Source organism: Triturus cristatus, chromosome 2_2 (assembly GCF_964204655.1).
Source record: "Triturus cristatus chromosome 2_2, aTriCri1.1, whole genome shotgun sequence".
NCBI lineage: Eukaryota > Metazoa > Chordata > Amphibia > Caudata > Salamandridae > Triturus > Triturus cristatus.
This window is the reverse complement of record NC_140582.1, coordinates 547,297,748-547,311,470: the sequence shown is the minus strand read 5'-3', so window position 1 is coordinate 547,311,470 and position 13,723 is coordinate 547,297,748. Positions and strand designations below refer to the sequence as shown.

The window sequence follows — 13,723 nt, the reverse complement described above, 5'->3', positions numbered from 1 at the left end:
TGTAAGTGGTTTTGTGAGAGAGAATGTATATGTGAGTGGCTCTGTTAGTAGCTTTATAGGTGGGTGAGTAGCCGTACAGGTGAGTGAGTGGCTTATGATGGAGTGAGTGGTTAATTATCAGTAGTTTTATGGGTATGTGAGTGGTTGTGTGAGTGGGTATATGAGAGGTTATATGGGGGTGTGAGTGGGTGTGTGAGAAAGTGCTATGCTTAGCCCCCACTTTTCGCCTGGACATTGATGTAGTTTTGATTGTAGTGCACAGGGTCCCTGCCAACCTGGTCCCCTGTGCCAGTGCTTCTTCCCTAAAACCAATTCTGCATGTCCATACTAAACGTGTACCAAGGGCATTGGGGCTGAAGACTGTCCTCTAAGCACCCCTCACCTAGGCCATGTAGTCTGCCACTGAAGCATGTATGGCCTGATACAGACAAAATGACCAAGTCGTCATGGCACACTGCGACAATATTCACTGAAAAAAGCTAAAGTTACAGGGAAGTTATTGTTAGGCTCAGGTTTCACTTGTACAAAACCATTGAAAACCTGGGGTTATAGTTACCTGAACTAACTATAAATTACCCCCCCCCCCCTCCCGCAATGGACTGCTTATGACTTCACATATTACACCACTCATGACATGGTCCGTGACATCACTGATGACATCATCCAGTGAGTGTGCTGCGTAGACGTATCTTGGCTTTACTAAGCTACTGCATAAGTTAAATTACTAATTTTTTCTGTACTACTAATAAGTGATAATATTCTAACATATGTCACCTGAGTGGCTGTGTGACTGTCTGAATCTGTGTGCCAGTAGCTCTGTTACTAGCTGTATGAGTGAGTGGCTGTATTGGTGGTGGGTGAGTGAGTGGGTGTGTGTGCGAGTGGTTGTATGGGTGTGTGAACGGGTATATGAGTGTGTGAACGGGTATATGAATGATTCTGTTGTTGTGTGAGTGGGTGTATGAGAGGCTGTAAGGGGGTGTGTGGTTCTGTGGGTGATGTCATCAGTGATGTCACTGCCCAAGTCATGAGTATATGTGAGGTATAGTTATCTCTGGTAACTATAACTGCTGAATGTCAATGGTTTAGTAAGAATGAAATCTGAACCTAGTTATATCATTCCTGTTGGACTTGGCCCTTTTTGGCAAGTTCACCCCTAGAACTTTTTGCATTTATCCTAGCCTTTTTCCTATGTTGCATTATTGGTTTTATGCCTCTAGGCGCTTTCACACTGTGTCCCAGTGGGAAGTGCGTGCGCTCTGTGTATGTTTTAGTGAGACTGACCTGCCCTCCCATAGGAATGCATGGGGGAATCTGAGTGACCGTGTTAAGTCCTGATGGGAGAGGAGTGCAGGGTCGAGTTTGGTATGTGTGAACTCGTGAGATTGAATGCAGTGCAATGATGTGTGCGGCGTTGCTGTGTCTAGTGTAGAAGGGCCGCTTCTAGAAGCTGGCATGTCTGTGTAATCAATGTGCAGTGACTGTCTGGCTTGTGATTGGCTGGTGTGTCTGGCTCCAGGAGTCAGGATGGGTCTGCCCCGGTGGTGAGTGGAGAGATCTGCATGTTGATGGCAGGGAGGAGTACACCTGGGACCTGAATAGGGCTGGGCTTTCCCTACACAATGCTGGCTCCACCCCCTGTGTCCCTGGCCTGTCCTGTGAATAGGGAGAGGGGCTGAGCAAAACAAAGTGCTCAGGAACCAGTTGCATCTGGTTCGCCCCTTCCCTGCACCTTTGGAGACAAAGGATTTGGTGTATAAAAGAGGGGCTGTGACCCCATGAAAATGTTCTTGTTCATGGACTGGAAACTACCAGGGGCGTGCTGCTGCTGGGGCCCAGAGGAAGGTTTGCCTCCCTGGGCCCTGCTCAGCCCCTGGATGCCTGGAGGACTTCTTCCTGGGACCCTTATGCTTTGCCCCTCTTTATTTCCAGGACCTCTTTCTGCCTCCAGCGCCCTGGGAGCGCTATCTTTAATGATTGGGCCAGCAGGCAGAGAGCGTGGGCGTCGCAACGTGAAGCTGCCACCTGTTATGAGGGAATCCCAACGTAGGGATTCCCCCACACTTTGCCCAAAACCGAGCGGGTGCCCACCCCGCTGGTATGCCTAAATGCTGGAGCCTATCCCGCTTATCGTGGTATCTACATGCGGGTGCCCACCCCGCTTATTTAATTATTTTTGTGCGGGGGTGCCCACCCCGCGACTTTGCCCGTAAACCAAGCGGGTGCCCCCCTTGCTCTCGATTTATACTTGGGAGGGAGCCTACCCCTCATACTCACTGCCGCGGCCACGCCGCAAAAAGCGGAAGTCAGGCAGCGTCGTGGGGCGGGACTTCCACCTTCCAAGGGAAGCCCACAGAGTAATGCAGAAGAAAAGAAGGCGGCGCGGAAGTCTGTGCGTGCCTCGCGGGGCTCCCGTGAGTTGAGGGAGCCCCGCGGCATCAGGAGAAGTGCTGCCGGCCCCGGTCCAGCTCTGTGGAGACCGGAGCAGCACGGCGGGAAGAGTCCGAAGTCCTGAGTCCCAGGAGGGGGCCCAGGTGAAGTCAAAAGGGAGCCCCGTGAGCAGCCCCAGCCGTCCGGAGCCTCGCCGGCTCCAGGTGAAGTCCCGGTGAGTGGGGGCAAGATGGGCAGTTTGGTGCCAGTGAGGGCACCGTGTCTGTTTTCGTGAGCGAACCCGCCGTTGCGGGCCGCTCCAATGCTGGGTGTCAGTTCCTCGTGTGGGGGCATGTTTGTTTTGAGCGCCCGGGCGCTCCAACGGGGGCCATATTGATTTAAAGCGCGAGTGCTTGGGGGGGCCTGATTTGTTTTAAGGCCTTGGGGATTCCATAGTGAGGGCACAGAGGTGCCCAGGTTCCATAGCGGCATTTCGCCCAGCTACCCCGCCCGCAGCGGGCAGCTGCACCTCAGGGCAGGTTTATTTTTAGAGCCTCCGTGGCTCCAACAATTGCATATTTTGATTCCAGAGCCAGATGGCTCCAACGTTTTGCACAGTGATTCCAAGGGCCACTGAGAGCCCAGGCCGCCTTTTCCTCACTTCCAGCTGCCCAGCAAGTAGTGGGCAGCTGCACCGTTTAGGTCTTGTTTTCTTTTATGGGACATGGTTAAGTTAGGAGTGAGATGCACTCCTTTACCCCTGACATTCACAGCTGCGCAGCACTTAGTGCCAGCTGCAACGTTTAGGTTTTTGCGCAGTTTGCGCTTCCTTGACTTTTGCTGCCTTTGCGGCGCGCCTTGACTTTGGGGGACACAGGGCATTTGAGCCCCTTTCTGAGATGGCCAGTTGGCCAAGGGGGGATTGTTAGGTTTATAGGGCCCCAGGCCCTAATGTGATTTAGGTGCTATTGTGATTTATATACTAATGCTTTGGGTGTTAGGAAATGTACCGTGTGAGTATGTTTTGCGCACCCTGTGTTTTATACCTCTAGATATGATTTCTGCATAGGAGGTTGTTTTACCTGTTTAGGTTTATGTTAGGGAGATTATACTTCCCTGTGTGATGTACGCCTCTAGTGTAATTATACTTAGGAGGTAGGGTCTAATGTGTTAGACTTGTGAGAGATTGCATAATGTGTTTATGCCCCTGTGATGTATACAGGATAGGTTTTATACCTGATTCTATTGTGATAATGCTGAGGTCATTATTGCGCCAGTAGTTACTGGTTGTGCTCGACAGTTAAAATTTGTGTTACAGTTGGTATATGTTCTACATTTACAATTGGTGATTTGTGCTAATTCTGACAGTGGTCCATGTGGCCCTGTCTTGTGTAAATAGTCCCCTGTAAAATTCTGCCCAGTGCCAGTTGGCACAGTGTAAATTATGTGATTATCATCTAATGTGTTTATTATAATACAAAGGCTATTTTTTATATATAACCTTGTGTGGAGTTTCTTTTGTGGTGGGCCTAGGGTGTTGTTGCTGTGTGTGCGCGCGCAAACACTTTACACATTGCCTCCGGGATAAGCCTGACTGCTCGTGCCAAGCTACCAAGGGGGTGAGCAGGGGTTATCTTTGGCGTGTAACTCCCCAGCCCTGACTTAGAATGGTGGTCTCTGCCTGGCTTTGGCGCAAGCCTTAGCCAACTAGAGATCCCATTTCTAACAATTCCCATAACGTTTGTTTTTCTCAGTGAATTTCTAAGGTTTTTATTTATTTTAGTTCCTAACTATAAGGTCCCTATAACTTTTTGTTTTTATGTGAATTTATACATTTTGAAAAATTCTATTTCTTAACTATAACATCCCTGTAACCTTTATGTTTTTTTTTTCCTTTCCACTGGAAAAAAATATATATATCATGTGTTCAAGGCCCGTTGGGGTTGAAACACGTCATGCTGGTGGTTGTATTTTGGTGAAATAAATTAATGAATCTGCATCTATTTTGTGGTCCGTGCGCCTGTTCTGGCAAAATTCGGGAGAAGGTCTGATAGCAATTTAGCACCTGAGGCCATAGAGTTTTGGGTACCTTCATCTTCCTAGGCAAGCATACTACGCTGCCAAGTGGAATGGATTTATACACTGTTGCTTAAAAAAACAAGCAATACTTACACACTTCTGTACAGGAATTCATCTGCTATTTGCTTCATGACGAAAAACCAGGTGCTACTTCTATAGGCATCCATTTAGCAGCAGCAGTGGCCTACATGCAAAACAGACAGTATCAATCTTAATTTGAAATTCCTATTGTTAAGGTGTTTGTGGAGGAGATTAAGAGAGTCATTCCATAAAGAAGACCACCGGGTCCCTCATGAGACCTCAATATGATTCTCATCCTGCTCATGGGCCCCCTTTTGAAGCATTACACTCTAGTCTATTCCAGTTTTTGTCATTGCAAGTAGCCTTGCTGCTTGTAGTCACGCTTGCGAAGAGCCGGTGAGCTGCAAGCTCTGACTTTGGAGAGGAACCTTTCTTTCTGGTGCACAAAGATTGGCTCGTTCTTAGAACTAACCCCCACTTTCTCCCAAAGTTCATCTCCACGTTCAATGTCAGTCAAACCATTGACTTACCAATGTTCTTTACACAACTGCAGCCACTTGCAAGAAGAACCTTACACACTTTGTATGTCAAGAGGGTGCTCATTTACTATATTGACTGCACCAAACATAAGTGCACCTCTCTATTGCTATTCCGTTAACTTTTTCTAACATGTCTTTTCTAATTCTGGTGATTTTGACATAATTGGCAGTAACTGTGTTTTGCCCACCTCTCCGGGCCAAGAGTTATATTGCAAGAATTTGGATTAAGATAATTTATGGCATTCAGTTTTTAGTTGCCTTCATACAGTTTTGATAGTAGTTCACTGCTAGAGAAATATATTTTTCAGTTTTCAAAATAATTTAGATATCCGCGTACATAAAAAATGAGTACCCTAAATATTTTCTCAAGTGTGCTAATTGAAGTACATTTAGGTTGAAAAGTAGTCTGAATAATATGGACTCCAGGGGCATCTCTGAGTTGACCGTGTGGTGTGCATTTTAACCTGTTGTGCCCTATCACTCAGAAAATTTTAATTGATGTAAGAAATGTGTCTTGGACACCGAGGCCGCTCAAATTACCCAGAACAATAGATTGGTCTTTGTGTAGAGGGTACTGGAGCTGCAACAGAGTTACTAGAGTGGCAAACTTTAAAGCAGGAGGGGGTCCTTGCCAGATAACCTTGAAGCTATAATTATAGCAAATATATATTGTTGCTTGCTGATTTTCACAATTATGCTGTTGATCTCCGACTGCGTAAGCTGTTTAAACTTAGATAAACATTGATTTATTCATTGCTAGCTGGAAGAGCAATCTTACCTATGTAAAGTTTTAACTGAAGCCTTACAATATTGTTTCAATTGGAGCTAATTTTTCCTGAAGAGATCTGGGAGTCTTGTTCTGATCTGTACAACAATATGGAGGTTTGGCCTAGCTAATTCTAAAACTTTGAGAAGGAACTATAGCCACTTTAGGGTCAGAGAGGATCTTTTTGGTATAAAAGGCTGCATTTGTTGATTTTGTATGTTGTTTTGTAATTGAACCATGTGGTTTTAGTGTCAGTTATTTTATTTAGACCCTATTACATTTTAAAGCTCAGAGTTTTTGTTTTGCAGTTTTGAGGCCTTATAAAAACACCGGTTTGGAGTTTTCTATGAAGAATATCATCAAAGGCAGCAAATTAAGTTATTTTCAAGTATAGCATTAAAATTAGATAGTGAGCACCTGAGGCTTATCCTTGGAAGAACGGGGACATAGCCCAATTGTAGATGCTAGTCTATTAGGGATCAATGTCATCTTACATCTTATAGCTATGATGAAAGGTGGTGAAGCAGAAGGAGGGTCCTTCTCCAGGAAAGCCCAGAAAAAAGGAATGCCATAGTTTAGTCCATTGAAAAGGTTTGGGGTATGATTAGGAATATCATGTGGCTAAAGGAACACATGCTTTTAGGGCAAAGAAAAAAGGATATAAAAGCTGTTTTGCACTTGTAGAACGAATGGGAGAAGACTAGGTATTTAAATTGCTTATTAATATAGTGAGAACTGTCTAAAGTTGAACATAATTGGAGTTCTAAAGAGACACAGTGGTGTCGATGGACTTTAGGTGAGAGGTAAATGAGGTCTAAATTCCAGCAATAGGGTGTTGACAGATTTTCTCCGAGAGGCTTTTTAAGTAACTGCCGGAAGATGCTTCCAGGATTCAAGTTTGTAAAGATATTTTAGCAATGATTTCTAATCCTCTTGCCATTTCCCCCATGAGGTCAGGTTGTGGAAAGACCCGTAGTCACTTGTCAGTATTTAGACAATAACAAGTTGAAAATGCCTAATAAAATCAGTTTTCAGTGTGCGTTATCTCTGTGAATATTTAAGCAGTAGCTTAAGAATCTGTATCCAAATGATGGTTATTTTATTTCACTTAAAGACTTCTAGACTTGCTGTAATGAATGGTGAGTTAAAGTTGCTTGTTTGATGTCATTGTTTCTCTTCTTTCCAAGGTGTGGCTTTAACAGCAGATACACAAATCCAGAGAATGCCCAGTGAATCAGCAGCACAATCTTTGGCCCTGGCTCTTCCTTCCCCTCAATCCAGGTTTGTCTGAATGTGTTTCTGATAAACTCAATGAAAGTTATTTTTGTGTGATCTCCAGTTGGTCACAATTCGGCTCACCGAGTTTTTGGGTGGAAAAATCAACCTTTCATTTTTCTTCAATTTTTTTTCCGTTTACTCATTTGTTGATTTCCGAATTTTATGTTCTAGGTGTAAAGGATCAGGTCCCATTTGACTTGTCATAAACATAAAATCGATTTGTAACATCACAGTAATGCCCTTTTTTAAAGAAGCAGCTGTTTCCTTTGCCTTCCCTTCCATGTGTGGTTTCTCTGAAACCCCATTCCATAGGGGCAAGCCTGTTTATCGGCCCTGACTCCACCAGAAAACCACATTAGTTTTGCTTTTAACTGTGTTCCTCCTCCTACCTTGTTCCCTTTTTTCAGATCACCCTCTTGTATCTCTCAGCCTCTTCCCTGGCACAGTTCCTATCAGAGTGCCTCTTTTTGCATGGTTACCTTCTAACTTTTTGCCAGATACCTGATGCTAACTTGACTGAGTGTGTTCTGGGGCCCTCCTAACCAGCCCCCCCCAGCTCCTGTGTTCTTTCCCAAACCTGGTCCTTTGTTTCCACAATTGGCACACCTCTGGGCCACTTTTAAGTTCCTTGTAAAAGGTACCACTGGTACCAAGGGCCTTGTGACCAGAGAGGGTTTCTGATTGCTGCAGCATGTTTATGCCACCCTCCGAGACGCCTCACCTTCACACCCTCACACTGCCATTGCAGACTGCATGGTTTGGTGCAGACCAAACTGAAAGGTCAACATTGCACACATCCCTGTGTGCCATGCCCTCCACCATTGCCTGTGGCATGGAATAGTCACCCCGCTAGCAGGCATTACAGCACCAAGGCAGGGTATACTATACCACAGGTGAGGGCATAGCTGCATGAGCAATATTCCCCTTAGGGTCTGTGCCATTCACAGACGTAAGTACAGCGAAGCCATTCTGAGTACATGGGCTGGGAGTTTGTAATCACAAACTCCGCAGCTCCATGATGGCTTTACTGAAGACTGAGAAGTTTGGTATCAGACTTCTCAGCATAATAAACCCACACTGATGCCAGTGATGGATTTATTATAAAATGCACTCGGAGGGCATTATTGAGATGCCTCCTGACAAATGACCACTTCCTAGTGTATTGGCTGACCAGTCCCTGCCAGCCTGCCACCACCAGACAGGTTTCTGACCTCATGGAATGAGAGTCTTTGTGCTCTTGGAGCTCAGAAACAAAGCTTTCTCTGGGTGGAGATGTTTCACACCTCCCCCTGGCGAAACAGCAATGCTTGGCGGTGAGCCTCAAAGGCTCTCAACTAGTGATGTGCTACTTTGGGCAGCTCCAACCAGAGGAGATGCTTGCTCCTTTGTCCAAGTCCCACTTTTGGCCGCAGCACAGGCTGGAAAATAAGTAAGCAGAGTAGGAGTGTCCACCCTAGCCTGGCACACCCCTAGGGTCGCCAGGAGCTGAGATGCACCCCTCGTTTAGAAATTCTCCATCTTAAATTGGCGAAATAAGCGCAGTAGGAACAGAGATGTGCCCCTCTCCTCAAAGGGAGGGGCCACCCAGAGGGTGTAATCACCCTAGGGCACAGTAGTCTTTGACTACTGCCTCCCGACCTCAGTAACACCTTTAAATTTAGCATTTAAGAGCTCCCATGAACCTTGTTCCTCAGGTCCGACGACCTACGAAGAAGGACCGAAGTGTTGTACAGCAGTGGAGAAGACAATGACTGACTTGGCCCCAACTCTACCGACCTATCCCCTCTTTCAGCGACCCTGCTCCAAGAAGCTGGAGTGGCCTGTAGCCAGCAACCTCGAAGAACCCCGGGGATCTGCACTGTCTTCAACAAAGACTCTTGTCTCCTGTGGATTTTTCCAGCTGGAAACTAACTCAAGAACTCTGCATCCATGTAGATCTGTGGCACTTACACCACTCTGCACCTGATGCCCATGGCACGAGTCCAGTTGGCCTACCGACCCAGTGAAGTCTCCCCTGCGATCCTGAACTGCGACCCAGCATTGGATAACCTCTCCTGACCTCCCCCTCGATGCCTGCAATCTCAATCTGAAGAGTTTCCATGACCGCGACCGGATCTAGTGAGAAACACCCAATGCCTAAAGACACTCCTGCACTCGCAGCCCTCAGGCCTTGGTCTGCCCAACCGACTGTGTCCCTTCATCCCCCTATCCAATTTACTTCTCCAATTCCCTCCGCCACCCTTCGGAACCGAGCCTGAAGTTGTTTTTTTTCCCAATCGAGGATCTCCATTGGTTTCAACATGGCGCCCGACGCCCCCTTTGCACTCTGCAACCGGCTGCCCCTGTGCCGACGGTGGTGCAGTCTCAGTTCTCTTTGGTGGCCCGTTCGGTGCTTACATCAACCCCAAGGGCTTGTGTCCTTGAACCGCAGTTACTTACCTGTATCAAGGTGCCGCCAGCCTCCATAGGATACCATTGGGCCCAGTGACCTCTGCACCCAGCCGCTGGTTGTGCAGTACCTACCTTGGTCCGACCCTTGCCCAGTGTGACCAAAACCCCCTGAGACTGAATCTCAAACCCGCTTACTTGCCTGCAAGTCACTCACCTGTCTTATCTCCCATAGGATTGCATTGGTCTCTCACTGTATTGTACTGAGTGCGATTCTGAATACAAAGTATTTTTTCTGTAGTGAAAAGCATTTCACGCCTATGTAAAGTGTTGTTTGATGCTATACAAACCTCTTGCCAGTAACCTGAAAGTATTGCATAAAAGTCTACTTACCTGTAACTGAGTTCAACTTGGTTCCTAGAAATAAAAGTAACTAACGTAATTATTTTTTTACAAATATTGGCCTGGAGTCAGTCAATGAGTGTGTGTTCCTGCCTTGTACGTGTATGTACACCAAATGCATTCACACTACCCTCTGATAAGCCTAACTGCTCAGCCCAACTACCACTAAATTCAGAGTAAGGTGTCATCTACTTTAACCTTGCCATACCTTTGGGGACTCTTTGGACTCTGTGCACACTAGTCTTCTTTTTGATAAAGTATATAAAGAGCCAGCTACCTGCAATCACCTGATGCAGTACTGCTTCTTTTGCAGTCACTAATTCATTTCTTAAACCTCCTTGTCCACTGTCTTCCCCCAATACCTGTTGACCTGCTCCTGCCCCTTTCTTTTATAGACCTACTCCCCTGCTTCTGACTTTGTTGCTCTCTAGCTCTCTTCCTACTTTTGCTGTTGCAGTCTTGTTTTCTGTCTGACTGGGTGGTTGTCAGAATGCTTTTTTGTGTGTGTACACCCTAGTATCAGACGTTTGTTTTCCAGGACTCAAAATCACACTTGTTTTCACACCATGTGCTGACAGCCCATATGACCCCCATTTGCTCTTTCACCATTCCGGTCTTTCATGTGTAGCTGAATTGTCATATGACCAGAAATACCTATTGTCGCCATTATTATCAACTGTTGAGCTATGAAATTCTAACTTTGGCAAAGGGTGTACTCTTCAGACACTATTTTACAGCAGCCATCGCTTCTAATTGACTCTTGTTTGTTGAGGCTAGTGAATTTTGGTTGGAGTGAAGAGCATACACGCCTCTCATGTCTGCAAGTCCAGTGCGTGCCAGCATTTTCCCACCTTCCAGTCAGACCACAATATCTCTTGTTGGATTGTGGTTGGTAGCCACTTGAAATATCGGTAGTGGAAGAGGTGAGGATGCTGCCCTACCCCTATTCTTTCTGGGGCGTCCACACAAACACCGATTCTGTTTACCCCTTGCAATTTTCAATGAGCAGGTGGTTCCTTGCGGCTATGCATGCCCATTGCAGCAGTGACATTTGTGTGAAATGGTGCTGAGACTGACATGTCCATAAATAGCACGTTTTGCCCTGTAGTATTTTCAGCCACAGTTTTGTAATTGTGCAGTGTTGTTGGCAGTTGTTAATATCCCTTTATTCAGTGATTCTTGCTTATTAGTTACTCAAAATTCAGTATTGTGATCTGTAGTATATGCCTAGCTTAGAGAAGCATTTTAAAACACACATTTTAGATAGTTCTGACTTTTTGCCGATTATTGTGAGACACACTGGTTTCAGATATTAAATAGCACAGGACGGGTCCTTAATGTGTGTCACGTTTACTACTGCCTTCTATTAAAAGAGATGCTTTGTCTGATGTGTTTGTACTGACTGCTGTTACTACAGCAGTCTGCAGCCCAGAAACGAAATGTGTAATTTTATGTTTCGACTCTTTCAACCACCACCAAGATGTCATTAGCTCAGTCCCTTGCATGATGTGGTCAGGGCTGTCGGAATCATGGTGCAGTGCAGCGGCTGAATTCTACGTTGTGGAATAGATTTATATACTACATGTCTGTCTAAAGGCAATATTAAGCATGTTCTGTTATACTTTTATCAATCATTATATTAAAAACTTGGGTTTTAATAACACACAGGTCTGCATGCCTTATAAAATGCAAATTCATTTAGGATTTTTTTTTTTTACATCCAACAGATTATTAACATTTCTTTCACCTATTTGCTGCGCCTAATTCAACGTAATAGTTCACATACTTTATTTTGACCATGCTGGCTGAATTTAAAAAATTGTCTCTTTGAAGCAAGTTAGAGGTTCAAATAACGTTCACATTGTAGGAAGCACAGCTTTTAACAATAAAATGCTCAACAAAATAGTAAGGCATTTTGTGTTAGTATCACAGAAAGGCGATATAGAACTGCTGAATTTTAGAAAGGGTGTAAAACATTTTCTCTTCTTGTATACTTTTTCTGCCTTCTTGTACTGATTGCTGATGGGCAAAATAGTGTTGTAAACATGAATTTACTTTATAAGGTGTCAATAGAAACGTGAATATCAATATGATATGAAAGTTTACTCAGGCCGGGAAATTGTTTACAATAAATAATTCATTCTACAGTCTTTTTAATGTATTTATTCAGATTTTCCTACTTTTCTTTTCGTTATACCTTTAACAAACAGGCAAAAAGCCAACACTACAAATATAATTGGCTGGTATAAAATTCATACAGATACAAGGCATATCTGTCTACCTCTAGCTTCCTTTTGTGGTTCACAAGAACAGATACATATTCACTGCAGACTTTAACAAGCATTTGCAATGCAATAGGTCTCGCATTAGGAAAGTTTGAGCTTTTTGTATTGTAAATTGACAACTTTTTTATTTAGGTGTTGGTATTGAAAATATTGAAATTACTAGCTTTCTCATGTACAATGTCAATAGTTTTAACTGTTGCAAATGTGACACCTATAGCATTTGTAATGCAATATGTGTTGTATTTACGTGACTTAGATGTATTGATATTACAAATAACAATGGCTTTTAATTTTTGCAAATAATTAATACTTAAATAAAAGTTAATGTAAATTATAATGGCAATCGTTTAAACTTTTGTTAATAACTCTTGTGAAGATTAGGTTTAGTGTATTTAATTGCGCCTAAAATCCAAGAACAGAAGTTAAATATTATCATTTTTTTTGTGCCATTTGTAATAAAGCCTAAATATTGAGAGAACATATTAGAGCCAGTTGTTGTTGAATGGTTGTACAGGATGATACTGTGGTGACAGTGAGTGATGTTGTGGTGGTGTCGAGTGATGCTGTGGCGTTAATTGATGCTGTGGTAGCGCATAGTGATGTAGTGGTGCCCTTGAGTGATGCTGTGGTGGTGCTAAGTGATGCTGTGGTGATGCGATAGATAGATAGAGTGCAATAGTCCGATAGATAGATAGATAGATAAGAAAGATAGATAGATAAGAAAGATAGATAAGAAAGATAGATAGATAGATAGATAAGAAAGATCGATAGATAGAGAGTGAGGGCGATAGATAGATAGCTAGAGTGTAATTATGTAGAATATAATTATGTGGCACTGAGTGGTTTTGTGTGGATTGTATGTTGATTTTAGTGGCGTGTAATTATGTGGCATTGAGTGTTATTTTGAGTGTATCTTGCATTGTTTGCATTGTAATTAATTGGCACTGAGTTTTATTTGGAGTGCATGTGGCATTGAGTGTAGTGTAATTATGTGGTGTGTAATTATGTGGCGCTGAGTGGTATTTGAAGTGTATGTGGCATTGAGCGCTGTGTAACTATGTGGTGTGTAGCTATGTGGCACGGATTGGTTTTTGGAGTGTCTGTTGTATTGAGTGCATTGTAGTTATGTGGCATGTAATTATGTGGCTCTGAGTGGCATTCGGGGTGTATGTTGCCTTGCCTTGTATTTCTATGGTTCCTTAAACCCTTAGAGGCAATTCTTTTATTTTAACTAAAAGGATGGTAGTTAAATGGTGTTTACGGCTGGATGGTCATTAAATGGTGGCTACGGAGAAGCTGTGTGCTGAAAGGCAAAGAGAACACAGGCATGAAAGTGAAAGCGAGGATGACAATGGAATGAGTGTGGCAGGATGTTAGTTAAATGGTGGTTACGGGGAAGCAGAGTGCTGAAAGGCAAAGAGAACACGGGCCAAAGCTGGAAGAAAACACGAGATGCGAGAGGCATGTGTGTGTGGCAAACACTGGTGGGGCTCAGAGCATTCTGTTGCTGCCTTGATGCCTGTCTGTGTGAGCAGTGGGGCTGTGTGTGTGAAGTGCCTAAAGTTGCAAGAAAACATATGGTTATTTAAATCCTT

At 44.2% G+C, this 13,723-nt stretch overlaps 1 protein-coding gene across 1 annotated transcript in view; it reads left to right on the top strand.

Annotated features, from left to right (window-relative positions):
- PLRG1 (pleiotropic regulator 1) overlaps positions 1–13,723 on the top strand; it is a 202,408-nt gene that overhangs the window by 60,790 nt on the left and 127,895 nt on the right. Inside the window, exon 5 of the mRNA XM_085641696.1 lies at positions 6,963–7,056. Coding sequence (XP_085497822.1) covers positions 6,963–7,056 — 94 coding nt within the window. The remainder of the gene's footprint in view (positions 1–6,962; positions 7,057–13,723) is intronic.